The 23,914-nt window shown below is 48.3% G+C and overlaps 2 protein-coding genes across 2 annotated transcripts in view; both read right to left on the minus strand.

Annotated features, from left to right (window-relative positions):
- Positions 1 to 23,914, minus strand: part of LOC149465062 (uncharacterized) — a 93,426-nt gene that overhangs the window by 2,722 nt on the left and 66,790 nt on the right. The window contains 2 exon segments of the mRNA XM_089673793.1: positions 10,933 to 11,102; positions 22,430 to 22,444. Of these exon segments, the coding sequence (XP_089529919.1) occupies positions 10,933 to 11,102; positions 22,430 to 22,444 (185 nt within the window).
- LOC149465063 (gastrula zinc finger protein XlCGF53.1-like) lies at positions 1,116 to 3,298 on the minus strand. Its single transcript, XM_089673749.1, has 3 exons — positions 2,895 to 3,298; positions 1,540 to 1,648; positions 1,116 to 1,454 (listed from the first exon to the last, which is right to left on the minus strand). The coding sequence occupies exons 2-3, from the start codon at positions 1,621 to 1,623 to the stop codon at positions 1,224 to 1,226; spliced, it is 315 nt and encodes a 104-aa protein (XP_089529875.1). The 5' UTR covers positions 1,624 to 1,648; positions 2,895 to 3,298; the 3' UTR covers positions 1,116 to 1,223.

Below are 23,914 nucleotides of genomic sequence, written 5' to 3' on the forward strand. Positions count from 1 at the left end.
GACTCATCCTGATGACCACCATCATTGGGGTATTGACTCCTCCACCATCCTGATGACCACCATCATTGGGCTATTGGCTCCTCCCCCATCCTGAAAACCCAAGACACATGCCCCAAGTGAAGAAACACGTCTATAATTAAATTCCACATGTTACTGCCAGCTGAGCCCCAGGACCTCCATAAATGCAGTCTAGAGACATAAATTGTGTCTGCAGCACAGAGAAGGAAGATTACCCGAGAGAAATCCAGGAATACAGGACGGGGAACACAGCTCAGAAAGGTGACCAGGGTATTACAGGCTGATATTACCCCGCCCCCGCCCTACTCTGGACCAATCAGTGAGCAGTATGGGCAGAGGAATGGATTTAGTGTTGATGACCCACCTGTGCTGATCTCTGTAGGAGTGTCCTCCTCTATAAATGTCCCCGTTATTCCATCCTCCTCCATAGACTGCTGATCATCCCTCACATACGCCTCTTCTTCTTCTGATTTACTATCAAGTTTCATATCTATCAGATCTTCAACCTAAACCAAGAGAATAACATCTGTAAGATATAAGATAAATCCAGCCATTATCTCCACAAGTCCATGTTCTAGATGCTCCATTCCTCCAACCTTGTAATGGTGAGGGATGGTGTGACCTTCCTGTGTAGAATCCCGGCAATACAGAGGACTGGGACATCTCTCTGGTGGGTTCCTGGTATTAGGTGGAAACATCATAGCATTGTGTCCCTCAGAAAACCTCTTTATCACTCCATACTCCTCATCCTCCTCTTTAAACTCTTCTTTAACATTATTATCCATGAAGTTTCCACTCTGAAATATATAAAAAAACATTCATTGTAACAAACATTCTGTGTATAAATCAGAACTACCAATAATTGTTCCTCACCTACCTGATGATGGTAAGGGATGGTGTGACCTTCCTGTGTGGAATCCCGGGAATACAGAGGACGGGGACATCTCTCTGGTGGGTTCCCATGACTGGATCCATCTGTAGGAAACACACACAATGACTGAATCCATTGTTCCTATGTGTTTATCAGATGATGGGGGATCTAGGTGGATCCTCCGTACTGCTCTCTCCTTTACAATAAAGTCTCCTCTTACCCGGTGATGTGAGGGGAGGCTGATTGTCCATCATGACGTCCTTGTAGAGGTCCTTGTGTCCTTCTAAATACTCCCACTCCTCCATGGAGAAATAGACAGTGACACCCTGACACCTTATAGGAACCTGACACACACAATGATACAGTCACCATCCAGACACATCCCTTGTCTGTTACTGGAGAATGTCCCAGAATTCCCGGCACCGCTCACCTCTCCTGTCAGCAGCTCCATCATCTTCTTGGTGACTTCTAGAATCTTCTGCATGTTGTGTCTCTCAGGGTTTAGGGAGTCACATGGAGACACTGTGATGGTCATATGATCACCTGACTTCAGAGGAGGAAATTTCTGTATTGGGGAACCAATAGGAACATCATGTTAGACTCCCAGAAGAGATTAGTGATGTCATGTGACCTCCCAGAATCCTCCTCACCTCTCCGGTCAGCAGGTAGATGATCTCCAGGGTGAGGTTTAGTATCCTCTCGGTCATGTGACTCGGGTCCTCCTCCATCCTCATTGGTCATGTGATCTATACAGGTTTTCTGTAGACCAACAATTGATAACAGAGAATGATCTGGACTTTACTGGTTGTACAATATTAGGATGGGGGGGAGGGGGGATAATATGAGGGTCTCTATCATGGAAGAACGGTCACCAGTGGGATTACATTCTGTTTATGGTTTGTTGTGTTTTAGTGTCCGGGAACCGCTTACTCTTTGACCTTTATGTCTAAAGAAAACCTCTATCCTGCACACATCTCCACAATGAGGAGAATGTTCTGCCCCTGAAGGGGTTAATCTGGGTTCCCACACTATGTGTGTATCATCATCTGCTGGAGATAAAAGACGTCACTGTGACGATGGAGGAAGAGGACGGGCATGACAATGGAGGAAGAGGACGGACGCGACGGTGGAGGAAGAGGGCGGGCGCGACGGTGGAGGAAGAGGGCGGGCGCGACGGTGGAGGAAGAGGGCGGGCGTGACGGTGGAGGAAGAGGACGGGCGTGACGGTGGAGGAAGAGGGTGGAGGAAGAGGACGGGCGTGACGGTGGAGGAAAAGGACGGGCGTGACGGTGGAGGAAAAGGACGGGCGTGACGGTGGAGGAAAAGGACGGGCGTGACGGTGGAGGAAAAGGACGGGCGTGACGGTGGAGGAAAAGGACGGGCGTGATGGTGGAGGAAAAGGACGGGCGTGACGGTGGAGGAAGAGGACGGGCGTGACGGTGGAGGAAGAGGACGGGCGTGACGGTGGAGGAAGAGGGTGGAGGAAGAGGACGGGCGTGACGGTGGAGGAAAAGGACGGGCGTGACGGTGGAGGAAAAGGACGGGCGTGACGGTGGAGGAAAAGGACGGGCGTGACGGTGGAGGAAGAGGACGGGCGTGACGGTGGAGGAAGAGGTCGGACGTACCGGTGGAGGAAGAGGTCGGACGTGCCGGTGGAGGAAGAGGTCGGACGTGCCGGTGGAGGAAGAGGTCGGACGTGCCGGTGGAGGAAGAGGTCGGACTTGCCGGTGGAGGAAGGGGACGGACGTGACGATGGAGGAAGGGGACGGACGTGACGATGGAGGAAGGGGACGGACGTGACGGTGGAGGAAGAGGACGGACGTGACGGTGGAGGAAGAGGACGGACATGATGGGGGGGTTACTGGGTGTAAATAGAAAACATTCCACCCAGCATAAACTATTGATTGGTCGTTGTGAACTTTAGAATGAACAGAGGGGGATTTAAAGGGCAAAGCGGGATGGAGAAATTTTGTTCCTAATAATATACAGTGATGGGAGATCTTACCTCCTCTACTGCCACTTCCAGCAATGTCTCCTTTCTGCTGTACGCTGTTTCTTCTAATTCCTCTCACATGAAATGTCACAGTTGTACCTTCCATCATTTCCTGTCTGTCCCTGACATCACTTCCTGTCTTCCATAGAGACTTCCTGTCTGGGTAGAAGTGAGATCACCACCTTGTGGAGCTCAGAGGAACTGCAGCCCCGAGAACCATCTGGTAGTGTGACCCCGGCCTTGTGCTGGGTGTGTATGGACTGTATGTCCTCAGATGGAGAGTTTCCGACGGTCTCGGATTTGCCAGGACAGTCACACTTTTTAGCTGTTTGTCCTGGGCTGTAACTCGAGAGTCAGAGCGAGAAGAGGAAGTGTGTTTGGGGCCAGGCAGTGGGAGACCAATTAGTGTCTAGATTGGAGCTGTAAGCAGCCAGTGATCAGCAGTGGGTGGATATCAGAGAACGCCCCCTCTTCACCCTACTGCCCTTGCCCCCTTCATTACCCTCCTCTCCCCCTCTTCATCCTCCTGTCCCATTCTTCACACCCTCTTCCTCACCCTCTTCTCTCTGTCCCCGTTTACCCTCCTCCTCTTCACCCTCCTGTCCCCGTTTCCACCCCCTTTCTTCCTTTTTACCGCATCTTCCCCCTCCTCACCACCCAATCCCCTCTTTGCCCCCATTTCCCTTTCTTCATCCTCCTGCCCCTCTTCACTCCCCTGTGCCAATTTCCACCCCCTTTCCTTCTCTTCACCCCATCTTCCCCCTCCTCACCTCCCTCTGTCCCCTCATTGCCCCCATTTCCCTTTCTTTACCCTTTTGCCCCTCTTCACTCAACTTCCCCATCTTAATCTCCCCTCCCCCTCTTCACTCTCCTGTCCCCGTTTTCACCCCCTTTCCTCCTCACCTCCCCATCCCCTCGTTGCCCTCATTTCCCTTTCTTCACCCTCCTGCCCCTCTTCACTCCCGTGTCCCAATTTCTACCCCTTTCCTTCTCTTCATCCCATCATCCCCCTGGTCCCCTCATTTCCCTTTCTTCACCTTCCTGCCCCTCTTCACTCAACTTCCCCATCTTCATCTCCCCTCCCCTTCTTGTCCCCATTTCCGCCTCTTCACCCTACTGTCCCCATTTCCACTCCCTTTCCTCCTCTTCACCCCATCTTCCCCCTCCTCACCTCCCCATCCCCCTGCCCCCCTCATTTCCCTTTCTCCACCCTCCTGCCCCTCTTCAATCAACTTCCCCATCTTCATCTCCCCTCTCCACCCTCCTGTCTCCAGTGGTGATCTTTTGAGGGCAACAAACCCAACTTATCTTTTCTGCGGAAATCTTTTTGCTTAAACTTAGGCCCCCAACCGCTACCTTCGGCTTGGAGATCCTACTTATCCCCAGCCGCAACCCACCGGCTCAGAGACAATCCTACTTATCACCAGTCGCAACCCACCTGCTCTGAGAAAATCCTACTTATCCGCAACCCACTGGCCCAAAGACGATCCTACTCACAGACTCTGGGATAATCCTACTTATCTCCAGCCACAACCCACCGACTCGGAGACGATCCTAATTATCCCCAGCCGCAACCCACTGGCTTGGAGACAATCCTGCATATCCCAAGCTGAAATCCATTGGCTCGGAGACGAGCCTACTTATCCCCAACCACAACCCAACGGCTCGAAGGCGATCCTACTTATCCCCAGCTGCAATCCACAGGCTCGGAGACTACCCTACTTATCCCCAGCCGCAACCTATCGGCTCGGAGACAATCCTACTTATCCCCAGCCGCAACCCACCGTCTTGGAGACGATCCTACTTATCCCCAGCCGCAACCCATCGTCTCGGAGACAATCCTTATCTCCAGCCACAACCCACCGTCTCGGAGACGATCCTACTTATCCCCAGCCGCAACCCACCGACTCAGGGACAATCCTTATCTCCAGCCACAACCCACCATCTCGGAGACGATCCTACTTATCCCCAGCCTCAACCCACCGACTCAGGGACAATCCTACTTATCCCCAGCCACAACCCACCGTCTCGGAGACAATCCTACTTATCTCCAGCCGCAACCTATTGGCTCGGAGACAATCCTACTTATCCCCAGCCACAACCCACCGGCCCGGAAATGATCCTACTTATCCCCAGCCGCAACCCACCGGCTCGGAGACAATCCTACTTATCCCCAGCCGCAACCCACCGGCTCGGAGACAATCCTACTTATCCCCAACCGCAACCTACCGGCCTGGAGACAATCCTACTTATCCCGAACCACAACCCACCAGCCCGGAGATGATCCTACTTATCCCCAGCTGCAACCCACCAGCTTGGAGACAATCCTACTTATCCCCAGCCGCAACCCACCGACCCGGAGATGATCCTACTTATCCCCAGCTGCAACCCACCAGCTTGGAGATGATCCTACTTATCCCCAGCTGCAATCCACCAGCTTGGGGACAATCCTACTTATCCCCAGCTGCAACCCACCAGCTCAGAGACAATCCTACTTATCCCCAGCCGCAACCCATCGGCTCGGGGACAATCCTACTTATCCCCAGCTGCAACCCACCAGCTCGGAGACAATCCACCTTTTCCGCAGTGACCTCCATTTTTACCTGTTCCGAGGTAACCCCTTGTTAACAGGAATGTACCAAGGTCCCCATACCATCGATGGTCCCAGACCATTCATATCCAGAATTCTTTCCTCCTCCAAAGACCAACCACCGCCAGGCTGCCTTGACAATCCAAAAGCAAGAACTACCCTCACTTTCTACCCTTCCCAAGTTGTCCCAATATTCACCCTGCCATGTCTGTCCCTGCTTTTGTTTTGCTCTGAGCCTACCTATCCTGGGGGGCTGCCACGTCCCAGTAGGCTAGGCTTGTTCGACCTAAAGGAACAGGGACTGCTATAGGTGATACTACGCTAAACTATATTCCCTGACCAGTCGTACAGAGGCGATCATTGCAGTCCATTGCTTTTGATACAATTGGTCGATTTGTGAGATACACCAGATGCAATGTTCGGTATATAATCAGTCCAGACATGTGCTATACTCAGGAGTAGCAGAGTGTTTTTGGGGTGAAGTTCTAAGTATACTCATGCTGTGTGTGAGAAATACCTTAATAAATTGACAAATATGCATAAAAAAATAAAATTTTCATTTTCTATTTTCCAAAAACGTGGCAATAAAATGAGGTCTTCAAACAACTCTAAAAAATACTTTGGGGCGTTTACTCTCCTTAATGTAGTATTTTTTGTGGGTGTTTCCACTGTCCTGGTGCTCCAGGGCCTCCAAAAAATGTGATAGGTAGTCAGGAAATTAGATGAGTAATTTATGCCTCTAGAAAGCCTGAAGGTGCTCCTTGGATTTTGGGCCTATGTAGCTAGTCTGTGAAAAAGTCTCACACATGTGGTATATCCATACTCAGGAGGAGTAGCAGAATGTGTTTTGGGGGTATGCTTTTGCTGCGTGTGAAAAATACCTTATTAATTGACAACTTTGTGTAAAAACTTTTTTTTATTTTCTTTCCTGCATTTCTAAAACCTTGTGGCAAAAAAAAAGACATTTTCTAAAGACTATGCCTTTCAGAGAATACCTTGGAGTGTTTGCTTTCCAAAATGGATGCTTCTGCTTTCCTTGTGCTACAGGGCCTCCAAAACTGTCATAGGCAATCAGGAAATTAGATGTGTAAAATATGCTCCTTGAAAGCCCAAAGGTGCTCCTTGGATTCTAGGCTCTGAAAACGTCTCACACGTGGTATCTCCATACTCAGGAGGAGTAGCAGAATGTGTTTTGAGGATATACCTTTGCTGTATGTGAGAAATACCTTATTAATTGAGTAAAAAAAATAAATTTTAGCTTTCTTTGCTGCATTTCTAAAACCTTGTGGCAAAAAAAAATTACATTTTCTAAAGACTATGCCTTTCAGAGAATACGTTGGAGTGTTTGCTTTCCAAAATGGATGTTTCTGCTGTCCTTGTGCTACAGGGCCCCCAAAACTGTCATAGGCAGTCAGAAAATTAGATGTGTAAAATATGCTCCTTGAAACCCCAAAGGTGCTCCTTGAATTCTGGACCCCTCCTTGCTTCTAGGCTCTGAAAACGTCTCACACGTCATATTCCCATACTAGGGAGGAGGTGCAGAATATGTTTTGCAGTGTAAATATAGGTATGCCCATGCCATGTGTGAGAAACAACTTGTGAAAATGACAACATTCTGTAAAAAGACATTTTTTATTCAATTTCCTTATTTTTCAAAAACTCGCCATGCCTCCCACTAAATACTTTTGTAAGAAGTGGTCATTTGGTACTGTCCTGGGATTTTTGGGCCTCAAGAAATAAGATAGGTCGTCAGTACATCAGGATTGATTGATTTTCAGATATATTTACCATAGTTTGCATAGGCAGTCAGGAAATTAGATGTGTAAAATATGTTCCTTGAAAGTCCAAAGGTGCTCCTTGGATTCTGGGCCCCTCCTTGCTTCTAGGCTTTGAAAATGTCTCACACATGTGGTATCTCCATACTCGGGAGGAGTAGCAGAATGTGTTTTGGTGGTATGCCTTTCCTGTGTGTGAGAAATACCTTATTAATTTGAGTAAAAAAAAATAAATGTTAGCTTTCTTTGCTGCATTTCTAAAACCTTGTGGCAAAAAAAAAAACATTTTCTAAAGACTATGCCTTTCAGAAAATACCTTGTAGCGTTTGCAAAATGGATGTTTCTACTGTCCTTGTGGTCCAGGGCCTCCAAAACTGTCATAGGCAATCAGGAAATTAGATGTGTAAAATATGCTCCTTGAAAGCCCAAAGGTGCACCTTGGATTCCGGGCCCCTCCTTGCTTCTAGGCTCTGAAAACGTCTCACACATGTCGTATCCCCATACTTAGGAGGAGGAGCAGAATGTGTTTTGCAGTGTATATATAGGTATGCCCATGCCATGTGTGAGAAATAACTTGTGAAAATGACAACATTCTGTAAAATTTATTTAATTTCTTTATTTTTCAAAAACTCGCCATGCCTCCCACTAAATACTTTTTTAAGAAGTGGTCATTTGCTACTGTCCTGGGATTTTTGGGCCTCAAGAAATAAGATAGGTCGTCAGTACATCAGGATTGATTGATTTTCAGATATATTTACCATAGTTTATATAGGCAGTCAGGAAATTAGATGTGTAAAATATGTTCCTTGAAAGTCCAAGGGTGTTCCTTGGATTCTGGGCCCCTCCTTGCTTCTAGGCTCTGAAAACATCTCACACAGGTGGTATCTCCATACTCGGGAGGAGTAGCAGAATGTGTTTTGGGGGTATGCGTTTGCTGTGTGTGAGAAATACCTTATTAATAAATTTGAGTAAAAAAAATAAATTTTAACTTCTCTAAAACCTTGTGGCAAAAAAAATGGCATTTTCTAAAGACTATGCCTTTCAGAGAATACCTTGGAGTGTTTGCTTTCCAAAATGGATGTTTCTGCTGTCCTTGTTCTACAGGGCCTCCAAAACTGTCAGAGGCAGTCAGGAAATTAGATGTGTAAAATATGCTCCTTGAAAGCCCAAAGGTGCACCTTGGATTCCGGGCCCCTCCTTGCTTCTAGGCTCTGAAAACGTCTCACACATGTCGTATCCCCATACTTAGGAGGAGGAGCAGAATGTGTTTTGCAGTGTATATATAGGTATGCCCATGCCATGTGTGAGAAATAACTTGTGAAAATGACAACATTCTGTAAAATTTATTTAATTTCTTTATTTTTCAAAAACTCGCCATGCCTCCCACTAAATACTTTTTTAAGAAGTGGTCATTTGCTACTGTCCTGGGATTTTTGGGCCTCAAGAAATAAGATAGGTCGTCAGTACATCAGGATTGATTGATTTTCAGATATATTTACCATAGTTTATATAGGCAGTCAGGAAATTAGATGTGTAAAATATGTTCCTTGAAAGTCCAAGGGTGTTCCTTGGATTCTGGGCCCCTCCTTGCTTCTAGGCTCTGAAAACATCTCACACAGGTGGTATCTCCATACTCGGGAGGAGTAGCAGAATGTGTTTTGGGGGTATGCGTTTGCTGTGTGTGAGAAATACCTTATTAATAAATTTGAGTAAAAAAAATAAATTTTAACTTCTCTAAAACCTTGTGGCAAAAAAAATGGCATTTTCTAAAGACTATGCCTTTCAGAGAATACCTTGGAGTGTTTGCTTTCCAAAATGGATGTTTCTGCTGTCCTTGTTCTACAGGGCCTCCAAAACTGTCAGAGGCAGTCAGGAAATTAGATGTGTAAAATATGCTCCTTGAAAGCCCAAAGGTGCTCCTTGGCTTCTTGGCCCCTTCTTGCTTCTAGGCTCTGAAAACGTCTCACACGTCATATCCCCATACTCGGGAAGAGGAGCAGAATATGTTTTGCAGTATAAATATAGGTATGCCCATGCCGGGTGTGAGAAATAACTTGTGAAAATGACAACATTCTGTAAAAATGCAAATTTGTATTTAATTTCTTTATGCTTCAAATAATCGTGACAAAAAAATGACAACTTCCAAAAATTTGCCGTGCCTCCCACTAAATATTTTTCTAAGAAGCAGTCATTTGGTACTGTCCTGGGATTTTTGGGCCTCAAGAAATGAGATCGGCCATCCGTACATCAAGATTGATCGATTTTCAGATATATTTACCATAGTTTGTATAGGCAGTCAGGAAATTAGATGTGTAAAATATGCTCCTTGAAAGCCCAAAGGTGCTCCTTGGATTCTGGGCCCCTCCTTGCTTCTAGGCTCGAAAACGTATCACACATGTAGTAACTCCATACAAAAAATACATTTAGAGTTTCTTTCCTGCATTTCTAAAACCTTGAGGCAAAAAAAAAAGACATTTTCTAAAGACTATGCCTTTCAGAGAATACCTACATTTACCATAGTTTGCATAGACTCTATAATAAATAATATACGATTTTCGCTATTTTTACCAAAGAAATGTAGCAGAATCCATTTTGGCCTAATCTTATGAAGAAAGATTATTTATTTGCAACATTTTATAACAGAAACTAAGAAAATATTTTTCTTCCCCACATGAGAGCTGGGATGTCCAGCAACATTCATCTAGAAGACATTTCCTGCACTTAAGGCACTAATACACCTCCAGCGTTGTGTGGGACCCCTGATGTACAGGAAGACAGGACTTCAGTGAGGAACATTTCCCTCACTCAGGACAGGAACGTGGCTTCTCTCCCGTGTGAGATCTCTGATGTTTGTCAAAACTAGATTTCCATTTAAAACATTTCCCGCACTCAGGACAGACATACGGCTTCTCCCTTATGTGAGATCTCTGATGTATGTAAAGATAGGACTTCCTTGGAAAACATTTCTCGCACTCAGGACAGGAATGCGGCCTCTCCCCGGTGTGAGTCATCTGATGTTTGACAAGTTCTGATTTTCGTGCATAACATTTTCCACACTCAAGACAGGAATGTGTCTTCTTATCCCTGTGTAATTTCTGATGTCTGTCAAGGCTGGACATATTTGAAAAACATGTTCCACACTCATGACAGGAATGCGGCTTCTCCACTGTGTGCAATTTCTTATGTCTGTGGAAACTGGAACTATATGAAAAACATTTTCCGCACTCATCACAGAAATATGGCTTCTCACCTGTGTGCAATCTCTTATGTCTGTGCAAACTGAATCTATTTGAAAAACATTTCCCGCACTCCCCACAGAAATATGGCTCACCTGTGTGCAATCTCTGATGATCATCAAGACTGGTCTTTTCTGAAAAACATTTTCCGCACTCAGGACAGAAAAGTGACTTTTCCTCTGTGTGCAATCTCTGATGTCTGCAAAGACTGTACTTCTCTGAAAAACATTTCCCGCACTCAGAACAAGAATACAGCTTCTCCCCCCTGTGTGTTCTCTGGTGTCTGAAAAGATGTGAATTTGTTGTAAAAAATTTCCCGCACTCAGGACAGGAATATGGCTTTTTACCCTTGTGAGACATCTGATGTATGACAAGTTCTGATTTTTGTGAAAAACATTTCCCGCACGTGAGACAGGAAAGTGACTTTTCACCTGTGTGCAATCTTTGATGTCTATGAAGATGTGACTTCATTGAGAAACATTTCCCGCACTCAGGACAGGAATGCGGCTTCTCACCTGTGTGCAATCTCTGATGTCTATGAAGATGTGACTTCATTGAGAAACATTTCCCGCACTCAGGACAGGAATGTGGCTTCTCACCTGTATGCAATCTCTGATGTCTATGAAGATGTGACTTCAATGAGAAACATTTTCCGCACTCAGGACAAAAATGTGGCTTCTCACCTGTGTGAGTCATATGATGTCTGACAAGCTGTGAATTTTTTACAAAACATTTCCCGCACTCAGAGCAGGGATGTCGCTTCTCACCCGTGTGAGATCTTTTGTGCTCCTTAAGATGTGATTTTAAGTGGAAACACTTCCCGCACTCAGGACAGAAATAAGTCTTCTCCACCCTGTGAGATAGTTGGTGTCTACCTAAACCTGATTTTTTGACAAAACTCTTCCCGCACTCAGGGCAGGGAAACCTCTTCCTTGTTGGAGGGGCGGCCCGGTCCCGCACAGTCTGAGGTTCCTCAGGATACGAGGAATCTGATGGTCCATCTACACTGGGTGGTGCCGGATGGACATTGGAGGGAGCCGGGTTTTCTCCTGGACTATACTGTGTGATGTCCTCATCTTCTACTTTCCAGTCTGGAGACAAAGTGAGACAATCCTCGGAGGTTTTCCTCTTCTCCCGGCCATGGACTAAAATACAAAGAGGATTACTAGACAGGAGCTGATTGGTTCCCCCAAACCAGGACTCCGCCCACATCAGGCAGCTTGGTCTCTGAGGAGCTTACAATTCCACCCTCAAGGGAACTAGGAAATGGCTCCTCTGATCTTCTACCAGGTCATTTCTTTATTCATGGACCTTAGTCAGAGAGTGAGGAAACAACCAGAACTGTCTTTTATAGGAGGGACAGTGAGGAGGGGATTATAGGACGAGGGTCCCCACCCCCTCTATCACTCATCGCCATCTTCCCAACACAAGAAGTACTGCACTTCCTGATTTAGTCCATGATTTAGTCATGAAGAACAGCAGGGCTGAGCCCCACCAGAGGTCAGAGAGTGAGGATGGGGGAGAACAACCAAGAGGAAGACTGGACTGATCCTGAAGACCCAAGGCTCATGGCCCGGGTTTCTAGGCCAAGCATCGCCTATAATAAAATCCACATTTTGCTGCCGGCTGATCCCCAGAACCTCCATAAATCCAGTCTAGAGACATAAATTGTGTCTTCAGCACAGAGAAGGAAGATTACCCGAGAGAAATCCAGGAATACAGGACGGGGAACACAGCTCAGGAAAATGACCAGGGTATTACAGGCTGATATCACCCCGCCCCCGCCCTACTCTGGACCAATCAGTGAGCAGTATGGGTGGAGGAATGGATTTAGTGTTCATGACCCACCTGTGCTGATCTCTGTAGGAGTGTCCTCCTCTATAAATGTCCCCGTTATTCCATCCTCCTCCATAGACTGCTGATCATCCCTCACATACGCCTCTTCTTCTTCTGATTTCACCTCAAATTCTATATCGATTGGATCTCCACTCTACATCAAGAGAAGGAGAGAAAATATCATCTGTAAGATAGAAGATTTATTATTGTGACATCACATAGAAAATCCGCACATCGTCTCCATGAGTCCATGTTCTAGATTCTCCGTCCCACCAACCTTGCAATACTGAGGGATGGCGTGACCTTCCTGTGTGGAATCCAGAGGACGGGAACATCTCTCTGGTGGGTTCCCATGACTGGATCCATCTGCCTGATGATGGTGAGGGATGGTGTGACCTTCCTGTGTGGAATCCCGGAAATACAGAGGACGAGGACATCTCTCTGGGGGGTTCCTGGTATTAGGTGGCTCCATCATATCCTTGTGTCCTTCTGAAAACTCCTCCATCACTCCATACTCCTCATCCTCCTCTTTAACATCAATATTATAATCCCCGAGGATTCCACTCTGAATATATCATAAAACATTCATTGTAACAAACATGCTGTGTATAAATCACAACTATCAATAATGGTTAATCATCTACCTGATGATGGTGAGGGATGGTGTGACCTTCCTGTGTGGAATCCCGGGAATACAGAGGATGGAGACATCTCTCTGGTGGGTTCCCATGACTGGATCCACTCTGGAATATATTACAAAACATTTATTGTAGCAAACATGCTGTGTATAAAGTGTAACCACCAGAGATTGTCAATCATCTACCTAATCATGGTGAGGGATGGTGTGATCTTCCTGCATGGAATACCGGACCCATTTATGATGATATGAAGGTCAGGAGACTGTGATGGCCACTCCAGAACCTTCACCTTTTTCTGCTGTAACCACTGTAGGGTCATCTTGGCCTTGTGCTGAGGGCCATTGTCCTGCTGGAAAGTCCAAGGGCATCCCATGCGCAGCTTTCCTGCAGAAAAATACCAATTGTCTGCCAGTATTTTCTGATAACACGCTGCATTCATCTTGCCATCTGTTTTAGCAAGATTCCCCGTGTCTTTAGAGCTCACACATCTCAAAACATCAGTAAGTCACCACCATGCTCAACAGTGGGGGATGCTATTCTTGTTGCCGTAGGCCTTGTTGATCCCTTTCCAGACATAGAGCTTATGGCTGTGTCGATAAAGCTCTATGTTGGTCTTGTCACTCCAAATTACAGTGTGCCAGAAGCTGTGAGGCATCAAGGTGTTGTTGGGCATGTTGTAACCGGGCTTTTTTTGTGGCATTGGTGCAGTAAAGGCTTCTTTCTGGCAACTCCACCATGCAGTGCATTTTTGTTCAAGCATTGTTGTATTGTGCTCTTTGAAACAACCACACTGTCTTTTTCCAGAGCAGCCTGGATTTCTCCTGAGGTCACCTGTGGGGGGTTTTCTTTGTATCCCGAACAATTCTTCTGGCAGTTGTGGCTGCAATCTTTCTTTGTCTACCTGACCTTGGCTTGGTATCAAGAGATCCCCGAAGTTTTCCACTTCTTAACCTCTTCACATCGGCCAAACGCAAATGTGCGGCCCCCGGCGTCTGGGCCTAGACACCAAGCGGCCGCACATTTGCCTTCTATTAAAAAAGGACATATGTGCAGAAAGCGCGTGCCCTGTGCGTTCCCAGCACACATGTCCGGTACTCACAGAAAGGTCCCGCTCTCCTCTTTCGATTGGGACCTTTCCCGATCATGTGACCGCCGTGACTTCGCATCACGGCGGTCACATGACCCTAAACCCCGCCCTGCCTCCCGGCTTCTGAAACCCTTAAAGGGCCGGGAGGCTCCGGCGTGAAGGGGTTAATAAATGATTGAACAGTACTGACCGACATATTCATAGATTTGGATATCTTTTTATATCCTTTTCCATATAGTTACATAGTTAGTCTTGCTGAAAAAAAAGGCAAAAGTCCATCCAGTTCAACCATTAAAAAAAAAGTTATAATCCTATACCCGCAGTTGATCCAGAGGAAGGGGCAAAATAAAATCCCAGCAAGCACGATCCAATTTGCTCCTGCAGGGGAAAAATTCCTTCCTGATCCCCCGAGAGGCAATCGGATATTCCCTGGATCAACTTTCCCTATAAATGTTATATCCAGTTATATTCTGTGTATCCAAGAAAGAATCCAGGACTTTCCTACAGCAATCCACTGAGCTGGCCACAACCAACTCTTGAGGGAGTCTAGTCCACATTCTTACAGCTCTTACTGTGAAGAAACCTTTCCGTGTTTGGAGATTACATTTCTTTTCCTCCAGACGTAAAGAGCGCCCCCTTGTCCTCTGTGATGACCTCAGGGGGAATAACTACACCGAGTTCACTATAAAGTTCCCTTACCTTGTTATGCAGGTCTTTTGACAGTTCTTTTCTGCTCCCCATGGCTCAGTATCTAGCCTGCTCAGTGCATCCATGTGAGCGCTAACAAACTCACCGACTATTTATACACTGACACTGATTGCAATTTAAAAAGCCACAGATGTGGGACATTAACCCTTAATTGCCATTATCCCCTGTGTGTCTGTACCAAGGCCAAACATTCCAAGGGAGCGAAACTTCTGATCCCGGGGTGGAGACTTCTGATCCGGGGGGCGGAGACTTCTGATCCAGGCCATTTGGGGGATTTCTGTTATCATTAGGATTTATAAATGAGCCAAACAACTATTTGATAATAAATGGCTTCATGTGATCACTATCCTTAAATAAAAGACAGTTTTTTTGGCAGGATCAATCAGATTTTCTATATCAATGCCAAAATGTCACCATTTCTGCCCGGGGAGGGAGACTTTTGAACAGAACAGTACCAAATATTAATAATTACCTACCTGATGATGGTGAGGGATGGTGTGACCTTCCTGTGTGGAATCTCCGGAATACAGAGGACGGGGACATCTCTCTGGTGGGTTTCTGTAACTTGATGTCTCCACCATGGTGTCCTGGTACAGATGTTTGGGAATCTCTGACTCCTCCATCACCCCATCCTCATCCTCCTCCTCTTTTATCTCTTCTTTGACCTCAACTTTACAATCTCTCAGGTTTCCACTCTGAATATATAATAAAATGACATCAATGGTAACAATGCAGATAATGTACAGATCCTAATGATACTATCAGTGATTGCCCGGGGAGGGAGACTTTTGAACAGAACAGTACCAAATATTAATAATTACCTACCTGATGATGGTAAGGGATGGTGTGACCTTCCTGTGTGGAATCCCAGGAATACAGAGGACAGGGACATCCCCCTGGTGGGTTCCTGGTATTAGGTGGCTCCATCATATCCTTGTGTCCTTCTGAAAACTCCTCCGTCACTCCATACTCCTCATCTTCCTCTTTATACTCTTCTTTAACATCAATACTATCATCCCCGAGGATTCCACTCTGAATATATCATAAAACATTCATTGTAACAAACTCACTGTGTATAAATCAGAACTACCAATAATTCTTCATCATCTACCCGATGATGGTGAGGGATGGTGTGACCTTCCTGTGTGGAATCCCGGGAATACAGAGGACGGGGACATCTCTCTGGTGGGTTCCCATGACTGGATCCATCTGTAGGAAACACACACACTGACTGAATCCATTGTTTCTATGTGTTTATCAGATGATGGGGGATCTAGGTGGATCCTCCGTACTGCTCTCTCCTTTCCAATAAATTCTCCTCTTACCCGGTGATGTGAGGGGCGGCTGATTGTCCATCATGACGTCCTTGTAGAGGTCCTTGTGTCCTTCTAAATACTCCCACTCTAGAATCTTCTTCTTTCTCTCTTCTATCAGGGATGGAGGTGGAGGCAATGTGATGTCAGATGATCTCCAGACTTCACAGGAGGAAAACTCTAGATTGAATCACAAATAGTAAAAGCAGATGACATTCCCAGAATCCTCCTCACCTGACGCTCCATTGTATTAAAGCCACACTTCAGGCTGAGGTATAATTTCCCCACACAGGGACCCCGGACCCCCACCCTCCACTCCATAGCTGAAAAACTTGTTGCAGGCATTCTGACATCATAACATACAATACAGGAGCAAGAGTCCTGCTTTGCACATGAGGATGGCATGGATCCACCCACATCCTAAGGGCATCGCACAAATAGGAAAAGAGCCGGATGAAGGGACACTGGCAGGAGGAGCTGTGACGTCAGTGTGTCTCTGGACTCTCTTATACTTACTACTGACCTCTCCATTACATACTACTGACCTCTGAACTCTCCATTACATACTACTAACCTCTGGACTCTCCATTACATACTAATAACTTCTGGACTCTCCATTACATACTACTGACCTCTGGACTCTCCATTACATACTACTAACCTCTGGACTCTCCATTACATACTACTAACCTCTGGACTCTCCATTACACACTACTGACCTCTGAACTCTCCATTACACACTACTGACCTCTGAACTGTCCATTACACACTACTGACCCCTGAACTGTCCATTACACACTACTGACCCCTGAACTCTCCATTACACACTACTGACCCCTGAACTCTCCATTACATACTACTGACCTCTGGACTCTCCTTTGCATACTACTGACCCCTGGACTCTCCATTACATACTACTAACCTCTGGACTCTCCATTACATACTACTGACCTCTGGACTCTCCATTACATACTACTGACCTCTGGACTCTCCATTACATACTACTGACCTCTGGACTCTCCATTACATACTACTGACCTCTGAACTCTCCATTACATACTGCTGACCTCTCCATTAAATACTACTGACCTCTGGACTCTCCATTACATACTACTGAACTCTCCATTATATACTACTGACCTCTGAACTCTCGTTTACATACTACTGACCTCTGAACTCTCCTTTGCATACTACTGACCCCTGGACTCTCCAATACTACTAACCTCTGGACTCTCCATTACATACTACTGACCTCTCCATTACATACTACTGACCTCTCCATTACATACTACTGACTTCTGGACTCTCCATTACATAATACTGACCTCTGAAATCTCCATTACATACTACTGACCTCTCAACTCTCCTTTACATACTACTGACCTCTGAACTCTCATTTGCATACTACTGACCCCTGGACTCTCCATTACATACTACTGACCTCTAGACCTCCCTGATACTTCTGAACTCTAGATTACTTACTACTGACCTCTGATACTACTGACCTCTGAACTCTCCATTACATACTACTGACCTCTGAATGCTCTGATACTACTGACCTCTGAACTCTCCAGTACTACTGACCTCTGAACTCTTCATTACATACTACTGACCTCTGAACTCTCTGATACTTACTACTGACCTCTGAACTGTACAGGGAGTAGGGAGGCGGTGATATGATTGACTGTGATTGGCTTTTTACTGGGGAGGGTACAGGTACTAAGACTGGTACAGGGGGTGGGGGGCAGGGCTATGATTGACTATGATTGGCTGTATACTGGGGAAGGGGCAGGGTGTGAACTAATGGCCGCTATAGGGAGTAGGGAGATGGGGTTATGACTGGCTGTGATTTGCTTCATACTGGGGAGGGGGGGGGGGATTCTACAGGCCTGAAAAGGGGGTAATAAGGCAGAGCTATGATTGGCTTTATACTGAGGAGGAGGCGGGTTCTAAAGGCCTGCATGGGCATTGGAGATGTGGGGCTATGATTGACTGTGATTGGCCTATATCCCCGCCTCCTACTGCCATGCTGGCCTTTAGCAGCTGCTCCCTCCCCAGTATAAAGCCAATCACAGTCAATCAGTGAATGGTGCCACCCCTTCCCTATGCCTGATTTTAGTAACCGCCCCCTTTCCGGCATAAACAGGGTTTCCTCTGTAGATGGCTGTGACAAGTGCAGCTGCAGGGGAGACACAGACAGGGGACAGAACAGCAAATTAGTGGAGCTGAGTGCCAGTGTCGGAGATCGCCGCGCCGCTGGGCTCGGCGCAGGCGCAGTACACCTCCCTGTACGCGAGCGCCGGGACTTGGCCGACCGCGGCAATCAGGTTCGCGCATGCGCAGTAGTGACCACGGGCGCGCGCCTGGCACCAATGACAGCGCAGGGCGGGATATTTAAACGGCCCTGAGCTGTCATTCAGTGCCTTTTGGTCTCTTGTATCCTGTGAACCTGTTTAAAGTAAGGTGCTGACCCGGATTGTGCCCTGACCTTGCTGTTTTCTCCTGTTCTTGACCCTTGCTTGCCTGACCTCTCTCCTGAATGCCCCCTATTGGATCTGACCTGCTGTTGCTGACCTGGCGTGTGACCTGACTAATCTTTGCCCGCTGCTCTGTACCGCACCGTCCCCATAGTTACCGACCCGGCTTGTATGACCCTGCACCTGCTCAGCCATCCATCCATCCATCCCTCTCAACGGGGTCTCCAGACCTCCTCATACCTGGCTCTCTCCCGTGGGAGCCCCTGGCGAATACCCCTACCACTGACGGGTGTCCTCAGTAGTCACGACCTGGTCCTGGGGTACTCCAAGTCCATCCCCACCGTCAGGGGCCCTGGTGAACAAGTACTCTGGGGCTTAGACTCCGTGCGCTGGGAACATCCGATCAGTGGAGTGCTAGTGGTACCGCCGGGCGGTCCCTTACAGTACCAAAAGGCCATGACTGAGCCTAGAGGAGGGCCCTCCCCGCTAGAGGAAATTTGCAGGCACCTAGCTAATTTGACGCAGGCCGTAACGGCCCTGCAGGACAGATGCATGCAGCTGGAGAATCGCATCCAGACTGGCTCTATTTCTGACCCTGCCCCACAGGCCCCGGTTTCTGCACCCCCGGCCCTGGTAGCTCAGGAGCCAGTCTCAGGGGCTTTCGCCCCGCTCCCTATGGCAGAACCCCGAGTACCCTTACCGGAGCGTTTTCACGGGGACCGCACACGCTTCCGGTCATTCCGTGATTCCTGTCTCTTGTTCTTTGAGCTGCAACCCCGTACCTTCCTGACCGAAAACGTAAAGGTAGGATTCATTATTTCACTATTACAGGGTGAACCCCAGGATTGGGCCCACCGGCTAAGGGGAAACAATGATCCTCACCTGGGATCGGTCAATAGTTTCTTTGAAGCAATGGCCATCTTGTATGATGACCCACAGCGGGCAGCCTCTGCCGAAGCGACCTTATATGCGCTCCGACAGGGCCGGCGGGCGGCAGAGGAATACGCCTCTGATTTCAGGCGGTGGATGGGGGACACACGCTGGTATGAGTTCGCTCTATTGCACCAGTTCCGTATGGGGCTCTCCGATCCCTTGAAAGATGAGCTGGCCCGGGTGGAGGTTCCCGAGTCTCTAGAAGACCTTATTGCCCTGACAATTAAGATTGACCGAAGACTGCGGGAACGCAGGCTTGAGAGGTCCGGCCAGGGTCGCGGAAATACCTGGGGTCCATTCCTAGGCCCCAGCCCACCAACCCGACAAAGCATCCAGAACCCACCACCAGGAGATGTTCCGGAACCTATGCAGCTAGGTCTGGCACGGCCTAAATTATCACCGGAGGAACGCCAGCGCAGACGAGCCCAGAACCTCTGCCTTTACTGCGGTGAAGCTGGTCATATGGTGCGATCCTGCCCTCAGAAAATGAGTAAGTGCACCCGTTTTTCTTCCTTGTCTATTAGCAATACCTGTCCTTCGCAATACTTAGTAGTGCCCCTCTCCTTTCAGCTTCCAGAAAAGACCGTGGAGGTGACAGCCATAGTTGATTCGGGGGCATGCAGCTGTTTCCTGTATCTAGAGTTTGCTCACCAGCAGGGTATCCCTCTCCAACACAGACAGAAGGGCTTCAACATCTTCTTGGCTGATGGTTCCCAGATAAAATCGGGGGTAGTTAATCAGGAAACTCCCCCCATTGCCACTATCATTGCCAACCAGCACCAGGAGTTCCTCCGCCTGGACGCTATTGCATCACCTCTTTTCCCAGTCATTCTGGGGCTCCCATGGTTACGGGCCCATAACCCCCAGATTGACTGGGAAACCGGGTCAATCTCGTTCCCTTCCCCATACTGTCGGGAACATTGTCGCACTTCGGGCCCCGCAGGGCCCCGAGTTCTCTTTTGCTCCGAAGGAGACTCCGATTTGAAACAGGTTATCCCCGCAGCCTATCATGGGTTCCTGGACGTGTTCAGTAAGCGGGGAGCCGATACTCTGCCCCCCCCACCGCCCGTATGACTGTCCAATCGACCTGTTACCAGGCTCTGAAATCCCTTTTGGGCGTATTTTCCCCCTATCTGAGCTTGAATTGGGGGCCCTAAAGGAATATATCGAGGACAGCCTCCAGAAGGGATTCATCCGCCCCTCCACTTCTCCAGCAGGAGCGGGAATCTTCTTCGTGGAGAAAAAAGACAAAACCCTGAGACCTTGTATCGACTACCGGGAGCTGAACAGGGTCACGATCAAAAATCGTTACCCATTGCCATTGGTACCAGAACTGTTTCAGAGCCTAAAGGCTGCGGTTATATTCACAAAGCTTGATTTAAGGGGGGCCTATAACCTGGTACGCATAAGAGAGGGGGACGAGTGGAAAACTGCTTTCCGTACCCGGTTTGGCCACTTTGAATACTTGGTCATGCCATTTGGGCTGTGCAATGCACCAGCCACCTTCCACCACTTTGTGAACGACATCTTCAGGGATTTTTTGGATGTCTTCGTTATCGTCTACTTGGACGACATACTAATTTTTTCACCTTCTCTAGAGGATCATAGGATACATGTGGCAAAAGTTTTGGGGCGATTGCGGCAGCATGGGTTATATGCTAAGGCGGAGAAATGTTGCTTCGAGCAATCTAGCATCATGTTTCTAGGCCTGATTATCTCCACTGCGGGGGTCGCGATGGACCCCCAGAAGGTCTCTGCAATTTTAGATTGGCCTGAACCCACGGACAAAAAAGGTGTCCAACGGTTTATAGGGTTCGCAAACTTTTATCGGAAGTTCATCAAGAACTTCTCGGGTCTGGTCTCCCCCATTACTCAACTAACCAAACTTGGAACCCGGTTCAAATGGACACCAGAGGCTCAAAGAGCTTTCGAAGCTCTGAAAAAGCTATTTACCTCGGCACCCATCCTGGGCCACCCGGACGCGGCCCTGCCCTACATCTTGGAGGTAGATGCATCGGAGAATGCGATAGGATCCATCCTGTCTCAGCGGAAAGGCACCAAAGAGTTACTCCATCCCGTAGCATTCTTCTCGAGGAAACTCACCTCAGCGGAGAAGAATTACGATATCGGGGATCGAGAGCTGCTGGCTATCAAAGCAGCGCTAGAAGAATGGAGGTACCTGCTGGAAGGTGCCTCACACCCCATATTGATTTTCACAGACCACAAGAATCTGGAATATCTGAGGACTGCCAAGCGTCTACGCCCATGGCAGGCAAGATGGGCCCTGTTCTTTTCCAGATTTAATTTTCACATTACTTACAGGCCCGGATCTAAAAATACGAAGCCCGACGCGCTATCTCGTATGTTTGAGGACTCCGAAGAAGAACTGGTACCCGACACTATCTTGTCTTCAGGGAACTTCTTGGCGCTCCAGACGGACCTTCGCTCCAAGTTAATAGAAGCATCTACGGCCACACCAACCCCTGTTGGGGTATCCCTCCAGAACAAAGGGGGACTCCTGTGGAAGGAAGATTCTATCGTGGTACCTGAGGAAGTCCGGACCCTGGTTTTGGGGCATTGCCACGATCACCCGCTGGCAGGTCACTTTGGCCCAGTCAAGACTCTGGAGCTTCTCCGGCGCTCGTTTTGGTGGCCAAACATGGCTAAGGATTGCAAGCGCTACGTGAGATCCTGTACCATCTGCCAGAAGAGCAAACCATCAAGGAGCAAAGCCTGGGGGCTGTTGCGACCTTTGCCGATTCCCGAACGGCCTTGGCAGAAGATCGCGATGGACTTCATAGTCGAGCTCCCACCGTCGCAAGACCACACAGCAATTCTGGTGGTCATTGATCGCCTATCCAAAATGGCTCACTTCGTGCCACTAAGGAAGACTCCGTCAGCAGCCGAGACGGCGCGAATATTTATCCGGGAGATCGTTAGACTTCATGGAGTACCTGAGGACATCGTCTCTGACCGAGGGGTCCAGTTTACATCTAAGTTTTGGAGGGCTCTGTGCAAGGCCCTGGACATCAAGTTGTCCCTCTCCTCCGCGTTCCACCCTCAGACCAACGGTCAGACCGAGAGGACGAATCAGACCCTGGAGCAATACTTGCGTTGCTACACGTCTTTCCTGCAGGATGATTGGTTGTCACTCTTACCCCTGGCGGAGTTCGCTTATAACAACGCAAGCCATTCGGCAACGGGGCAGTCCCCATTCTTTTCGAATTATGGGTTTCACCCTGTCTTTCTCCCTGATTTGGTCTCTGAATGCCCGGTTCCAGCAACGCAGGATGCGTTGACCTTCTTCTCCGTCAATAACAAATTACTCCAGGAAGCCATCGCTCGGGCCCAAGAGGACAATAAGAAGGAGTTTAACAAGAAACGAAGAGGGGATTTGGCGTTGCGGCCTGGGCAGAAGGTGTGGTTGGCCACAACCAACTTAAAGATGCTTTGTCCCTCGAAAAAATTGGGACCTAAATTTGTGGGGCCTTTTCAGGTAAAGATGGTCAACGAAGTGGCATATGAGCTTATCCTTCCGGACACGTTCAGAATTCATCCAGTCTTCCATGTATCCCTGCTGAAGCCAGTGATCCCAGATGCCTTCCCAGAACGAGAATCCAGACCCCCAGAGGCCATAACGGTCGAAGGACAAGAGGAATTTGAGGTGGAAACGATCCTTAAGTGCCGAAGAAGGGGGGGCCAGACCCAATTCCTAATTAAGTGGAAGGGCTATGGTCCTGAGGACAATTCCTGGGAACCGGCTCATAATGTCCACGCACCTAGACTAGTCCGGGAGTTTCTTCGTGATCACCCGTGGTGGAGAGATCGGGTGGGCATCCGGAGGTTGCCCGTAGGGGGTGGGGGGGGCAATGTCGGAGATCGCCGCGCCGCTGGGCTCGGCGCAGTACACCTCCCTGTACGCGAGCGCCGGGACTTGGCCGACCGCGGCAATCAGGTTCGCGCATGCGCAGTAGTGACCACGGGCGCGCGCCTGGCACCAATGACAGCGCAGGGCGGGATATTTAAACGTCCCTGAGCTGTCATTCAGTGCCTTTTGGTCTCTTGTATCCTGTGAACCTGTTTAAAGTAAGTTGCTGACCCGGATTGTGCCCTGACCTTGCTGTTTTCTCCTGTTCTTGACCCTTGCTTGCCTGACCTCTCTCCTGAATGCCCCCTATTGGATCTGACCTGCTGTTGCTGACCTGGCGTGTGACCCGACTAATCTTTGCCCGCTGCTCTGTACCGCACCGTCCCCATAGTTACCGACCCGGCTTGTATGACCCTGCACCTGCTCAGCCATCCATCCCTCTCAACGGGGTCTCCAGACCTCCTCATACCTGGCTCTCTCCCGTGGGAGCCCCTGGCGAATACCCCTACCACTGACGGGTGTCCTCAGTAGTCACGACCTGGTCCTGGGGTACTCCAAGTCCATCCCCACC

The sequence above is a fragment of the Staurois parvus genome, unplaced genomic scaffold (genome assembly GCF_062004578.1).
Source record: "Staurois parvus isolate SC_StPar_1 unplaced genomic scaffold, SC_StPar_1.0 ptg000144l, whole genome shotgun sequence".
NCBI lineage: Eukaryota > Metazoa > Chordata > Amphibia > Anura > Ranidae > Staurois > Staurois parvus.